General features: G+C 42.5%; 1 protein-coding gene across 1 annotated transcript in view; it reads left to right on the top strand.

Moving 5' to 3' along the window:
* GFRA3 (GDNF family receptor alpha 3) overlaps positions 1 to 16185 on the top strand; it is a 54007-nt gene that overhangs the window by 34476 nt on the left and 3346 nt on the right. Inside the window, exons 4-7 of the mRNA XM_056569406.1 lie at positions 7547 to 7892; positions 8831 to 8940; positions 13556 to 13690; positions 16033 to 16142. Coding sequence (XP_056425381.1) covers positions 7547 to 7892; positions 8831 to 8940; positions 13556 to 13690; positions 16033 to 16142 — 701 coding nt within the window. The remainder of the gene's footprint in view (positions 1 to 7546; positions 7893 to 8830; positions 8941 to 13555; positions 13691 to 16032; positions 16143 to 16185) is intronic.

The following is a 16185-nucleotide window of genomic DNA, read 5'->3' on the forward strand; positions in this document are numbered from 1 at the left end:
TCTCTGCTTGAAAGGAAAATGGATATTCCAAATAAATTACATATTGATTCACATATACAATATGTCTACTTTGTGTTTGCATTAAAAAATTGACAAGTTTTTACTTTTGGAAGACATCAGAGGGCTTCAAAGTTCCGCAGCAATTTTCCAATTTTTCTCAAGATTTTCAAAATCTTAATTTTTCAGGGCCCAGTTCAGGTTGGAAGTGGATTTTAAGGATCTTCATATTAGAAATACCCCATAAATGACCCCATTATAAAAACTGCACCCCCCAAAGTATTCAAAATGACATTCAGTAAGTGTTTTAACCCTTTAGGTGTTTCACAGGAATAGCAGCAAAGTGAAGGAGAAAATTCTAAATCTTCATTTTTTACACTCGCATTTTCTTGTAGACCCAATTTTTTAATTTTTACAAGGGGTAAAAGGAGAGAAATCACCCTAAAATTTGTAACCCAATTTCTCTCGAGTAAGGAAATACCTCATATGCGTATGTAAAATGTTCGGTGGGCGCAGTAGAGGGCTCAGAAGGGAAGGAGCGACAATGGGATTTTGGAGAGTGAGTTTTTCTGAAAGGGTTTTTGGGGGGCATGTCCCATTTAGGAAGCCCCTATGGTGCCAGAACAGTGGACCCCCCCACATGTGACCCCATTTTGGAAACTATACCCCTCATGAAATGTAATAAGGGGTGCAGTGAGCATTTACACCCCACTGGCGTTTGACAGATATTTGAAACGGTGGACTGTGCAAATCAAAAATTTTATTTTTCATTTTCACAGCCCACTGTTCCAAAAATCTGTCATACACCAGTGGGGTGTAAATGCTCACTGCACCCCTTATTACATTCCGTGAGGGGTGTAGTTTCCAAAATGGGGTCACATATGGATATTTATTGTTTCGCGTTTGTCAGAACTGCTGTAACAATCAGCCACCCCTGTGCAAATCGCCTCAAATGTACATGGTGCACTCTCCCTTCTGGGCCTTGTTGTGCGCCCCCAGAGCACTTTGCGCCCACATATGGGGTATCTCCGTACTCAGGAGAAATTGCGTTACAAATTTAGAGGGTCTTTTTTCCCTTTTACCTCTTGTGAAAATGAAAAGTATAGGGCAACACCAGCATGTCAGTGTAAAAAATTTATTTTTTTACACTAACATGCTGGTGTAGACCCCAACTTCACCTTTTCATAAGGGGTTAAAGAAGAAAAAGCCCCCCAAAATTTGTAAGGCAATTTCTCCCGAGTACGGCGATACCCCATATGTGTCCCAAAACTGTTGCCCTGAAATACGACAGGGCTCCAAAGTGAGAGAGCGCCATGCGCATTTGAGGCCTGAATTAGGGATTTGCATAGGGGTGGACATAGGGGTATTCTACGCCAGTGATTCTCAAACAGGGTGCCTCCAGCTGTTACAAAACTCCCAGCATGCCTGGACAGTCAATGGCTGTCCGGCAATACTGGGAGTTATTATTTTGCAACAGCTGGAGGCTCCGTTTTGGAAACAGTAGCGTACCAGACGTTTTTCATTTTTTGGGGGGAGGGGGGCTGTGTAGGGGTATGTGTATATGTAGTGTTTTTTACTTTTTATTTTAGGTTAGTGTCAGTGTAGTGTAGTGTTTTTAGGGTACAGTCACATGGGCAGAGGTTCACAGCAAGTTTGCCGCTGGAAGTTTGAGCTGCAGCGCAAAATTTGCGCCATCTCAAACTTGCAGCACTCACTGTAAACCTCCGCCCATGTGAGTGTACCCTGTACATTCACATTGGGGGGAGGGGGCAAACATCCAGCTGTTGCAAACTCCGAGCATGCCCTTTGGCTGTCCGTGCATGCTGGGAGTTGTAGTTTTGCAACAGCTGGAGGAACACTGGTTTGGAAACACTAAGTTAAGTAATAAACTTTCAAGTGTTTTGCAACCAAACTTAGTGTTTCCAAACCAGTGTGCCTCCAGCTGTTGCAAAACTACAACTCCCAGCATGCATGGTCTGTCAGTGCATGCTGGGAGTTATAGTTTTGCAACAATTGCAACAGCTGGAGGCACTGAGGTAGGAAACGGACAATGTTTCCCAACTAGTGTGCCTCCAGATGTTGCAAAACTACAACTCCCAGCATGCCCAGACTGCCAAGGCATGCTGGAAGTTGTAGTTCGGCAATATCTGAAGGATCAGATGTTGCTGAACTACAACTTCCAGCATGCCTGGGCAGTCTGGGCATGCTGGGAGTTGTAGTTTTGCAACATCTGGAGGTCCACAGTTTGGAGACCACTGTATAATGGTCTCCAATCTGTGCTCTTCCAGATGTTAGAGAACTACAACTCCCAGCATGCCTGGACAAACTGAGCATGCTGAGATTTGTAGTTTTGCAACATCTGGAAGAGCACAGATTGGAGACCATTATACAGTGGTCTCCAAACTGTGGACCTCCAGATGTTGCAAAACTACAACTCCCAGCATGCCCAGAAAGCCAAAGGCTGTCTGGGCATGCTGGGAGTTGCAGTTTTGAAACTCTCAGAGGCAGCAGTGAGATCGCTTTACGGCGATCTCACTGCTGCCAATGAAGATGCCGCACTGCTGCCGGAAACTCACCTCCGGGACGCAGCGCAGCCAGGACCGCACGGAGGACGCCGGGACCGCACGGAGGACGCCGGGACCGCTCGGGACTCCGCTCCGACGGGTAAGTGACGCCGGGGGACGGGACAGGGACACTTAGCAGAGCGGTGTGTGTCCCGATCCCCGTGACCGGAACTCACACACCGCGCTGCTAAGTATTTTCATAGCGAAACGCTGCTATCAGCTAGTCAGATTTGACCAGCTGATAGCAGCGATCGCTGGGGGGGGTGGGGGACGAAACCCCCCGTGGTCGCACGGTAAGATGGCTGGCTATCAGTGATAGCCACCATCTTTCCGGGCGCTGCGGGATGCCGCGAGTAGCGGCAGTAATGTCCATGACGTACCTGTATGTCATGGGTCGGGAACACCTTGCCACCCATGACGTACAGGTATGTCATAGGTCGGGAAGGGGTTAAATTGTGTGGTTGTCTGAAGGCCAAGATGGGAGATTCAGGGAAGATTTCTTTTAGCATCTCATCTTCCGCCAATATCGGCTGTAGGTCCTTGATAATTTTTCGTATTTCTTCAAGGGCCGGATTGTATGTGGCTACCAGTGGTACGCGTGGTGATGGTTGTATCTCTCTGTATTGTAGCAGGTGTTCCCGTGGTGTTTGAAGGGCAGAGTGTATTTTCCTATTGATTGTCCCTGGATTGTATCCTTTTTGTTTGAATTTCTCAGACAGTGTTTGTAAGTGCAGGTCTCTGTCATCAGGGTTGGAGCAGATGCGATGGTACCTGGTAGCTTGGCTGTATTTGATGCCTTTCTTTGTGTGTGATGGATGGAAACTGGATTTATGTAGATAGCTGGATCGGTCTGTGGGTTTTCTGTACACAGACGTTTGTAGTGTGTTCCTGATTATTGTGACAGAAGTTTCCAGGAAGTTCACACTTTCAGTAGAAAAGTCCATTTTGAGTTTGATAGATGGATTGAATGTGTTAAAGGCATCATGAAACTTTCTGAGTTTTTCTTTTCCTTCTGTCCAAATGATGAAAATATAATCAATGTAATGGTAGTATCTGTAGGGTTTGTGAAGTTGTGTGTCTAGAAATCATTGTTCAAGGTCAGCCATGAATAGGTTGGCATATTGTGGTGCCATCCTGGTCCCCATTGCAGTGCCCATCATTTGTAGATATGTCACTGTTGAAGCTGAAGTAGTTGTGTGTTAGGATGAATTCTATTAATTTAGTGATGACTCCAGGGCTGTATTTCCGGTTGTGGGTTTGGGATGAGAGGAACAGGGAGCAGGCATTAATTCCATCTCTGTGAGGGATGTTGCTGTATAAGGATTCTACATCCATTGTTACTAATATGGAGTTTGCAGGCAAGTTTGTAATCTGATTGAGTTAGTTAAGAAAGTCAGTGGTATCCTGTATGGAGCTGCTGGTGTTTTTGACAAAGGGCTTTAATAGGTTTTCTACTAAGCCAGAGATCTGTTCTGTTAATGTGTCCATACGGGTTATCCCTGTGTCTTCTACTTGTGAGCTTAGATTTGCTTTGGACTTGATAAAGGGAGGAATCCCAAAAGCTTGTCTCTACAAAATGCTGTTAGTCCAATAAAAAAGGGATTACAAGATACTGCAATGTTTTATGATTTGCATCTGCATCACTGGACTAATACGGCTACTCAAATTTACTATATATATATATAATATATATATATATATATATATATATATATATATATATATATATATATATATATATATATATTTATAGTAAAATGAGTGATGTCATTACAAAGTTCAATTGGTTGTGCAAAAATAAGCCTCATATGGGTCTGCAGAAGGCAAAATTAGTTACAGCTCTTAGAAAGCGTGGAGGAAAAAATGAAAAAGCAAAAAAAGTTTACTTTCTGTGTCTTCAAGGCCAAAATAGGCTGTGTCCTTAATTATATGAAGGTTTTGTTACAGTTTATCAGAAAGGTAATTTGTTACAGTGTGTATTCTTGAGTGACAGTCACCCAGGGCCGTCGGCGCCACATTAGGAATGCGGCTGCCCTCTACCACTTTAACATGGCAATAGCTGCTGGGAGTAGACGTGCTGAGACCGTCACGTCTGCTAGAATACACCGGGCCCTCCGCTGCCCGCCAATGAGGAACAGAACAGCCACTACTGTGGAGTCAGACTGTGATGGTAACTAACTTTGGTCGGGGTCTATAGGGGCTATACAGGAGGGCTGGTAATCTCTACAGGGGGGGGGGGGGGGGGGGCATTATTACTGTTTGGGGCACTATAGGTGCTGGAAAGGGGCAGAGCCTAAAATGTTTGTCCTGCAGGTTCTGTGGAGACAAGTTGTGTCTGGAATTAATTGTCATGACATTCTGGGTGAAGAAGAGAAAGGAAAGTAACCAACTCTGATCAGAGAAGACGTCACGTGCGAGTCACCTGATGTAACTGTATGTAATCTTTTTGTAGATTCTAAGCATGGTAATGTGAACAGCCCCCTAGTAGGATAACACAGAGGGTTTACCCCTTAAGAACCAGGCAAATTTTTGTTTTTGCATTTTCGTTTTTTCCTCCTTGCCTTCTAAAAATCATAACTCTTTTATATTTTGATACCCAGACCCATATGAGGGCTTGTTTTTTGCGTCATCAATTTTACTTTGTAATTACATCACTTATTTTACCATAAAATGTAAGGCACAATCAAAAAAATATTATGTGGGAAAATTGAAAAGAAAACCGCAATTTAGCAAATTTTGGAGGGTATTGTTTTCACGCTGTACACTTTACAGTAAAAATGACATGTTTTCTTTATTCTGTGGGTTAATACGATTAAAATGATACCCATGTTATATGCTTTTCTATAATTGTACCGCTTAAAAAAAATCTCAAACTATTTTAACAAAATCAGTATGTTTGAAATTGCCCTATTTTGACCACCTATAACTTTATAATTTTTCCGTATATGGGGCGGTATGAGGGCTCATTTTTTTTGGGGTAATAAAATGTGACAAAAAAGCAGCAATTTTGGACTTTTTTATTTTCATTCGTTTACGCCGTTCACCGTACAGGATAATTAACAATATATTTTGATAGTTCAGACTTTTAAACATGTGGCAATATCCAATATGTTTATACATTTTTTGTTACGTTTTTTGGGGGGTAAAATGGGAAAACGGATGATTTAAATTTTTATTGGGGGAGGGGATTTTTCTAATTTTTTTTTAACTTTTTTTTTTTTTTTACACTTTAATAGTCCCCCATAGGGAACTAATTATAGCAATCACTTGATTGCTGATACTGTTCAGTGCTATGCATGGGGCATAGCACTAATCAGTATTATCGGATAACTTCTGCTCTGGTCTGCTTGATCTCAGACCAGAGCAGAAGACCTCTGGAGACGGACAATTCTGGTATTAGAAATCTTGGGTGAGTTCCCACATTTTTTTTTTCCAGGACTTGACCTCTGTGTGTGTGTGTATATATATATATGAATAAATAGTTTGGCAGAGTTCAAATTCAACATACCTGCCACTTCTCTGCTCCAACATAATCTGTCAGGGAAGAATCAGAAGTCCCCATAAACTTTAGACGGTTGGTGCACCCGAAATCAGAAGGTTTGACCAACTTTTGACTAAAGTGTATGGGGATCTTAAAGGAGTTGTCCGGGCAGAGAGTGTTTTTAATATGTGGTCCAGGCTGCACTGAAAATACCAAGCGGTCATGTCTCTGCTATGGTCCTCTTCTTTACAGCACTGGTAATGGTGAGCTATCCTTACTTTGTCTGTATTCACACCACGTTTTTGCAATACAGTTCTCGTATCAGGTTTTTGGCTTTAAAACCGTACTAAACTGTATCACAACGTGTGTACAAATTTCAACCCGTATACGGTTTGGTTTGATTGAAATTCCAAGAAAAAAAACTATGCAAAGTCAAAAACCATATGGTGCAAACTGGATGGAACCGTACGCACATACGGTTCTCTATGGTTACCTTTTGACTCCCATATTTTAAAAAAAACGTATACGGTTTCAAAATGTTTTTTTTACCCAGACAAAAAACCGTGGTAGGCTATGGTTTTGGGTACTGGAAAAAAAAGGACAAAACCGTACAAGAAGCAAAATAGATGCAAGCGGATGCATTGTTTAGCATATGGTTTTCAATGGTTAGTCAATGCATAGGGTTTTCAATACGGTTCAATACGGTTTTCAAATTGAAAAGGTATCTGAGAACTGTATTGCAAAAACGTGCTGTGAATGCAGCCTTACACAGAATCATGCAAGTAACCCCTTGTTTTAATGCTGTTCACCCGCACTATAAACCAGAGTATTGTGTTTAGCGCACTTTAGTGAACAGGATGTCAGTTTCCCCAATATATTTGCCCTAAACAAGCGTCTTTAGGGGTCAAGGGCTAATGGCAGCCAACCTGGGCAGTGTTTGGTCTTATGAGAAGTCTGAGACATACTGTAATGGGAGGAGTGGTCACAAACCACCCACTCAAAAGACATCATGATTGGTGACTAAACTAACTGGATGACAGCACAGAGGTGAAAGGAGGTCATGTCATGTTACAGAATGAACAAATTCTGCTTTTAAAAGAAGAAAATGTAACCAAATAACTATTGCTCCTTCCCAAATGCTTGAGATACCTGAAGTGCCAAGTGTTATTAATCATGGCGTGATGGATGAGGTTCATCTGGTTGAATTTAAGCATTCACCCTCCGCTACTCTGGGCATTTGGAAGTTTACACTACAACTAAATGTTTTATTATTCAAATGTAGGTATCTAAAGTTAAGGAAACCTAGACTCCTGTAAATAATCTCATACAATGATGATCAAAGCTTTCACTTTCTATTGCATGATAGATTATTAAAGACATTATATGATTGGTTACTAAGGGCAGCTGCCCCAATTTTTCCTTTTTTATGCACAAATCTGAAAATCTTTACTGCCAATTCTATTTACTATTACTCTAACAGAATTATTATATTATTGCATTTTAGAGTCTGACCCCTTCACTGAGGGATCTAATGCATGTTTGAATGAAGCTACTATTTGCAGTTCAGATGAGAAGTGCACTCAGCTGAGGAACGACTATGTTATTCACTGCAGACCTATAAATCCCGAAGGCTCCTGCGATCGACGGAAGTGTCATAATCACCTCAGGAACTTTATTAAAAAGATCCCCATGGAATTTACAAAGAGGCTCCTATTTTGCCCATGCGATGAGGATAGAAACTGTGGAGAACGTAGACGCATGAACATAGTGCCAAAGTGTTCTTTTGAGGAAAAAATCAAGAAAAACTGCCTGGAGCTTCACGACTCCTGCATGAAGGACAACTTGTGCAGGTGAGTACTACCTATATCTGAGGTAGCTTTGAAAAGCAATAAGAAAAAGGGCTGCCGTCAGTATAACAGTATTATTTGGGCCTCATAGAGACAAAAGCTTAGGGCCCCTTGGGCTCCCTTTATCCTGTCTTCTGTCTTGGTGAACACTTGGGGGAATTAAAGAATCCCCTTAAAATAGTGGCCCATGGATCTGTGGAATCGATACCACATATTTAATGGATGGTCTCTAAAAATAGGTTAACAAAAGACTAGATGGTTAACCTGTGCAGTTTTGTGTTAAAGAATTGGGTCAATATTCTGCATGTGGACTCATTTTAGCATTGAAAATCTGATGTATGGAGTATAAAGGACAGCACATAGTTACATGTTAACGTAATGCACACTGATCAGTACTAAGAGTAAAGCTGCCGTCAGATTAAGGGAATAACATCATTGATATTCTCAATACGCTCTTGTCAAGTGGGGGGATATCTATGGCAGCAGATGAACAGTCACCCCTTGAATTGATTTTTTTAAAAGCAGGAAAAATACTCTTTTGACAATGAAAAATTGTGAGGACTAGATAACTGGGTCATAAGGGCTGGTCTTGTAGATGTTCCCTGTATGCAGTGGTTATTACCTAAAGGAAAACAAGTGACAAGGTCATCTACACTCTCATTAATGCATGTGGAGGTCTATCTGATAAATCCTAAATAGGAGCCACTGTGGCATAAGTCACTGGAAAATTTTATGTTGGCTATGATCCGAAATAAGATGTTTAGGGGGGGAGTACTCCTTTAATGTATGTCCACCTTTAGTAGCCAAGTATACTTCACCTGGTTTAGAAATTCAATTGCTGATATGGGCCAAAAATAAATTGACATAGTAACAGGGTACAGATGTATTTAGGGTGCAATCTGCTTATACACAAGTTGTAACAATCGTTTTAACTCTTTCAGATCGCGACTTTTGGACTACAAGGAGCAGTGCCGCCTGTCTGAGAAAAACAAAGAAACCTGTTCTCCAGAACAACATGATCTATGCATAAAATCCTACATAAGGATGATTGGTGAGTCCTAAAAATAAGGGCCCTTATGATTGAAAATAGGTTTCCTGCTTATAATGTTCTAACGCATATTAAAGGGGTTGTCCATCAAAAGAAACAACCTGGGTATCATGTCAAAAAGTATAATAAAGCAACCTACTAATGTTATTAGCCATACTGCACAGGTCTCTCCATATTTGTCTCCATTATAGCTGTGACATCACATCACAGGTTGTAAAAGCAGTTTTATTCGTTCCTGTCCCCCTTATGTCTGCTGAGGACAGATCATTGATGTGAAGAGGGGGGAGCTTATCATACTGCTCATTAGATTTAAAGGCAGCTGGAAGCGTTTTTTCAGATAAGACAGCAGTTAACATGTTCTGATGGAAACTACTGTGACTGAGAAAGGCTTCCTGCTGCCTTAAAATCTAATGAGCAGTCATTTCATGCATCTACAGGTTCACCCGACGCAGATGACCTCCTATTTTTAGTCACACAACCCTCTAACCCCCCCCCCCTACCCTCCCCACCCACTACTCGTAGAACTTTAACACTCTTTTCAATTTTTAGGTTAACTATAGTAAATCAAAACTACTTAATGTTTTTCTCTTGTCCCAACAGTCACCGCCCTCTATAGCACAGCTTCTTAAAGAATGAGATATACCCCTTCATTTGCAGTCCCGGAGATTTTACACATAAAGGTGATGGCACCAATTTACCCTTCCCATGACCTTCTTCCAAACACTTTGCTCCCTTCTCTATAAATACCTATGGCGACAGAAACGCCCACACCTTGCTCATAGACTTTTACCCCAGCGCAAAGACAAAGAAGGTATTGCTCTCCCTGACATCCTGGCCTACTACAAAGTCATTCAGTTGAATTGCTGGCTGGATATGGTCTCCCTGCTGGAACCCTATGAACTACTCTCCCTGGTCAGAGATGCCATTGTTGGCTCTCTTCTTAAAGGGGTACTCCGCCCCTAGACATCTTATCCCCTATCCAAAGGATAGGGGATAAGATGTCAGATCGCCGTGGTCCCGCTGCTGCAGCACCCCACTATCATTACTGCGTAGAGCGAGATCGCTCTGCATGTAATGACGGGCAATACAAGGGCCGGAGCATCGTTGCGTCATGGCCCGCCCCCGTCAATACAAGTCTATGGGAGGGGGCGTGGCGTTTGTCGATTTGTGGCTGTAACCATCCAACCCCTCTATTTCACCTATGCTACAGGGCCCAATGTCAAAAGGGGATGCCATCCTTCCCCTGCTATCCTTCATCTCTACTCTCATGGCTTGCTTGTTTCCCCTATAGCGACTATATTGCACGACAAAAGGATGCCTGATGCCCAGATTAGATTCCCCTCTAGCTGCATATAATCCTGCCTTTCTACACATCTGTCATTTTCAAACATTGCTGCAAGACCATTCTAGCCTCACACACTGGTAAACAAACCATCCCTGCAGTCTACAAACTACTCACTAGCCCTCCAGCTCTGCACAAGCCAGCATACATCTATTCCTGGGAACAAGAGTTTGGTATCTCCCTCTCTAAGTGAAAAATCTAAATCATCCTCCGTCATGTGCATGGCTTTTCCAGACATGTGAGACTTTAGAAGAACTACTTTACACTATTGTTGAGATGGTATAAGACTCCGGAATGGCTCCATACCTACAAACTGTCCTCCATGTAATAGTGCTGGAGGTGTGATAGACATGTGGGTTCTCTATCACACATCTGGTGGGAATGCAATTTGAAGACATAGTGCGAGAGGTCACCTTTACCCCTATTACCTTCTCTATGGGTATTATTGCTTTAGGCATCATCATTCCCTTCATCCAAATAGAATTTAGCAGTCCACCTAATAGCAGCAGCTAAAGCTCTGATTATGTGAAAATGGGGACAATCCTCCCCTGAAAATGTTGGATTGGAGAAATAAAGTCAATGACATTTGCAGGTTTGAGGAATTGACCAGTTGGTCAACCAGGGCACATGATAAGTTTCTGTCTCTCTGGACCCTGTGGCTGACCTCGACCCACTACACCTCCAGACTCACTCCACCAGTTACCCCTCCTACTTCCCCTAAGACTGACTCCATATCTGGTCAAGCTTGACTGTTCTCAGACCTTTGTGATCTCTACAATCTACAATTCTAACATATAGAAGATCTCTGGAGTATGGCTAAAAATATATTAGTAAGTTTCTTTATTACATTTTTTGTCTCTGGATTACCCCTTTAATTAATGCATGGAGGTCTGACCCTTGGGACCTATAGGGATAGGAGGAGACATCATATAGTTGAATAGATAATGAATATTTTATGACCTAACATTGACTGCAGCTTAAAGTGTACCTGTCGTCAACAAAAACTTTTGATATAATGTAGATAATACCATTATATGTATGTTTGTAATATACATTGGTTAAAAATTATGTATATTTTTGGGTGAAAATATGCTGTCCCTGCAGCTATTTTCTGTGTGTCTCTATGAGGAGTCCAAATACAGGAAGTGAGGGCGGGACAAGCAGGGATCTGTGCAAGATCCTGGCTTGTCAATCACCCTGATGTATGAGCCAGGAGCATGTTATAGAGCAGGGGTTCTCAACTGGTGGTACGTGTGCCCCTAAGGGTACGCCACTGGTTGTGCGGGGGTACGCAATGCGCTGACAAACACCAGCCATGCATTGGCCAGTATTTGTCAGCGCAGAGCGGGGAATGGGCGCGTCAGCTCTCTGTAAAGTACCGCAGCTCCGGCCGCGGCTACTTTATGGGAGCTGCGTGGTTGCCAGGCAGACGTGTGACGTCCATTGAAGTTGCTCGGAGCTGCCGCACAGCGCAGGAGGATGTCACCCTTCTGTGCGGCCTGCCGAACGGGACTCTGGGAGTGCCATATACCGAAACAGGCCTGGTATTGTAAAAAAAATAAAAAATAAAAAATAGTTAAAACTAAGTGTATGGGAGGGAGGGATGTTATTGTATGTGTGTGTGTGTGTGTGTGTGTGTTATTTCCCCCCACCCCACCCCACCCCCCCCCCCCCCCTCCTCTGATCCCCCTGGGCTAAAGATGTGTGTGTATATATATATATATATATATATATATATATATATCTCTTTAGCCCAGGGGGATCAGAGGGGGGGGGGGGGAAATAATGGCACAAGGGCATTAAGATGGAGGGGGATGGAGGGATAATGGCAAAAGGGGATCAGAGGGAGGGGGGAATTATGACACAGGGGGATTAAGATGGAGGGGGGTAATGATTATTCCCCCCCCCATCTTAATCCCCCTGTGCCATTATCCCCCCTCTCTCTCTGATCCCCTTTTGCCATTATCCCTCCCTCCCCCCCCCTTCCATCTTAATCCCCTTGTGCCGTTATTCCCCCCTCCCTCTGATCCCCTTTTGCCATATCAGATAATAATGGCACAAGGGGATAAAGATGGAGGTGGGAATAATGGCAAAAGGGGATCAGATGGAGGGGGGAATAATGGCACAGGGGGATTAAGTATCGCATTAGTATAAAGGTAAGCACACGCCATTATGAAAATCAGTAACTTTATGACTTCTATTTCTTCCGCAGACAAACGTTCACCCTTTTGGGGGTACAGTCGCGAAAAAGGTTGTGCACTGAAGCTCTATAACAGTGGTTCTCACTGTCCTGCTTTTTCTTAGTGCACAAAGCCCTGTTTGTCCACCCTCACTTCACCTCACATGTATTTGGTCTCCTCATAGAGACACACAGGCAATAGCTGCAGGGACAAAAATATACACGTTTTTTTTTTTTTTTTACCAATGTATATTACAAATATACATATAATGGTATTATCTACATTATATAAAACGTTTTTGTTGACGACAGGTACACTTAAAAAAATGTCAATGCACTCTAGAGAAAACAGCTCACCGTCACTGCTGAGATAATGATAGACTGCTCTAGTACCATGCTCCACCTGGAGCGGAAGACGCTCCACCGACAGCGCAACTGTCCTGCTTGACATGGTGCTCAGTCTGGGGAACTGTAGTATAGATGAATGTGGAAATAAGATGACAAGACGGCACCAAACATTAGTGATGAGAGGCAGGGGCCATATATAGGAATTTGCGATATTTCATGAATATATGGACGAATATTCGCATATTTTCGCAAATTTGCATAATCGCTATGTTCGAAAATTCGTAATGAAATTTCCATAGTGCGCATGAGCAATTATGTCTCTCACCTAAAAGGGAGGGAGGGATCAGTGTCCAGTCTGGAAGTGCCGATATTCGCATAAATTTGCATAAAAATTTGCATTAAAAAAAAACTGAATATTCGTCATTATCACTATATTGTAAATATTTGCGAAATAGTGAAGTGCCGATATTCCTGGTAAACATTTTAATTTCAAATATTTGCCCTCAACACTAGAATTTAGCATCGGAGTGTAGGCTAGAGGAAGTGCGTCATTACGCACGAAACGGTTGTCCCGGTGCATCCACCGCTGTTGGTTTGACTCCCTGACCTGTGTTGTCAAGCGTTCTGTGAAGGGAAATGTAGTTATAATATATAGATATAATACCATTATACTCCATTTACTCAATTGTAGTACATCTGTCTAGTTTTTATATGAAATCCAGATGCATATTTTATTATTCTTTAAACAGGTACTACAGTTACCCCAAACTTTATTAACAACTCAAGTATGGATACATCGCTGTGGTGCACCTGTGAAGGTAGTGCCAACAAGGAGGAAGAGTGCAATGCCTTCCTGCAGATGTTTACTTCCAACAAATGTCTCCGTAAGTATAATTTCCAATATTTACATTAATACTCTTATAAATCGAGGTCATAAATCTTTGTGGGTAATTCTCCAGACTTTTCAATATGCTACATGTGCATGACTGACTCTTTAGGGTATGATCTCACTGAGGAATTGACGAGGAATTATTTTGATCAGGAAATCCAGCAAATCTGTCATCTTCTGCTCGGTGCAGAAATCAGGAGGAGGTTCAGGAAATTCTGTGGAGGAAGTTTAGTCACTTCGTGGTTTAAGCCTCAAGAAAATTCTGCCTAATTTTTGCATCAATATAATTTTAATTCTGCTCTAAACAAATTTTGTCATTATCTTTTGTCATGAACACGTTCAATCGATTATGATTCCGCGTCGCGGTCTCGAGAAGAAAGTGGGAAAAAGACCAGTAAAGTCATTGGAACTTTGATTCAAGGTGGAACTGGGGAATGTTTGCTGAATACTGACTCTAATTTACGCAAGTAAATGCCTTGTCAGTTCTTCAGTGTGAGCATACTCTCACAGGTTGTCTAATGTTATGCTTAAATACTGTCTCTGCACATGACCTTATGAGCAAGCACTGTCAACTAGATGATCAACCTCTAAGACATAGTTGATGCACTTAGTTGGTATATTAAAGAGTACCTATCATGATCTAAACTCTCCCTAATCCCCCGTCCCCCCCACATATGTCCCTGACTCTCACTGACACTATCCCTGTGTTTCTTTTCATTCAAAACCCCCTCTTTCTACCTTATTTATTGTCTTCTTGGCTGCTTATTCAGCCGTCCTAGTGTGAGGAAGGGGGCGGGGCCCAGCATAGAGGCGGTGACAGCAGCCTGCAGCTCTGAATCTTCTCCTCTTTGTTTTCAACTGCATGTGCAGAGAGAAGAAAGATCAGAGCTCAGATAGTAAAATGAATGAGGGCATGCAGTAAGGCAGAGTCAGGAGTATGCCCTGCTGTGCTATGAGCACAGTGCTGGCTCCTGCCTGTCTGATTGACAGGCAGGGAGCAGTGCTGAGCTTGTCTGTGTCCTGGCTGCAGTCTAAGATTTAGGACTCCAGCATGAGTCTGAAATCTATAAAAGGGCTTGCGGCCAGGACTTGTATTTCTTTCTGACCACAGTGCTCTCTGCTGACACCACTGTCCGTATCAGGAACTGTCCAGAGTGCAAGCAAATCCCCATAGCAAACCTCTCCTGCTCTGGACAGTTCCTGATATAGACAGAGGTGTCAGTAGACAGCACTGTGGTCAGACTGAAAAGAAATTAAAATGGAAAAAAACTTCCTCTGTAGCATACAGCAGCTGATAAGTACTGGAAGGATTAAGATTTTTTAATAATAGTAATTTATAAATCTGTTTAACTTTCTGACACCAGTTGATTTTAAAAAAAAATGTTTTCCACCAGAGTACCCCTTTAAGGCACCCAGACACTTAAGACAAATGTCTACCAAACTTGCTGACTTTGATGGGATTGGCCAACTGTCTAAATTGTACGGAGGCCTCCTGATTCTCCCCGACAGATGATGTTGGGGGAGAAGAGGGTCAGGCATTTTGGATTTTAACTGCCTGGCCCTATTATTCTGGGAAAGATGAACTGCTACAGCCAGAGTTGTCTTGCTGGGGCTTAGCCCTCCTCTCTCCTTAGAGGACACCTAGCTGAACAGTCATGTGGATGGGTAGGTCGGAACGGAAGAGATAGGTGTCAGTGAACAGCTTAGTCTCTTGGAACTAACCCCATGTATGAAAAGAAAACCACCAGATTGATTGTATTGATTGATTTAAAGGGATACTCTGCTGCTCAGCGTTTGGAACAAACTGTTCGGAACTCTGAAGCCGGTGAAGGGAGCTTGTGTCGTCTTTGCCCCGCCCCTCATGGTTTCACACCCTGCCCCCTCAATGCAAGTCTATGGGAGGGTCGTGACGTCGACGTCGAGGGGGGGTGGGATGTGACATCATGAGAGGGCGGAGCTATGACGTCACAAGAGGGCGGGGCTATGATGTCACAAGCTTCCGGCTCCAGCATTCGTAACAGTTTATCCCAAACGCTGAGCAGCGGAGTATCCCTTTAAGGCTGTAATGAGTTAATACATTCACACTAATCCATTTAAAACACATTCACAGAAAAGTGTGGAGGTACTTGCATATATCTACAGGTTGTACAAATTTATATTCAGAAAATAAATGTGCAGTAATACAGTGTGGATGGTCTAGGGATGTATGCATAGGTATCATTCAGATCAGATCACATCAGATTTGGTTGTTTATAAAGTATACTAGTATATCTGCTGTAATTGTTTAGAGATTTGATAGGGTAAAAAGGACAAAAATAATGACTTATTTATCCACAGAGAAAGTGACTAGAACAGACATTAACCAGAGCATCCCAATGACAATAAACGATAACCAGAGAAGTCCTACCGATGGTACAAATTTAGCCATTCTTTCCGAAAAAAAACAGGTAAGGAATATTGTCTGAGCTTGAGGCTGACTTTACCATGAAT

The sequence above is a fragment of the Hyla sarda genome, chromosome 4 (genome assembly GCF_029499605.1).
Source record: "Hyla sarda isolate aHylSar1 chromosome 4, aHylSar1.hap1, whole genome shotgun sequence".
Classification (NCBI taxonomy): domain Eukaryota; kingdom Metazoa; phylum Chordata; class Amphibia; order Anura; family Hylidae; genus Hyla; species Hyla sarda.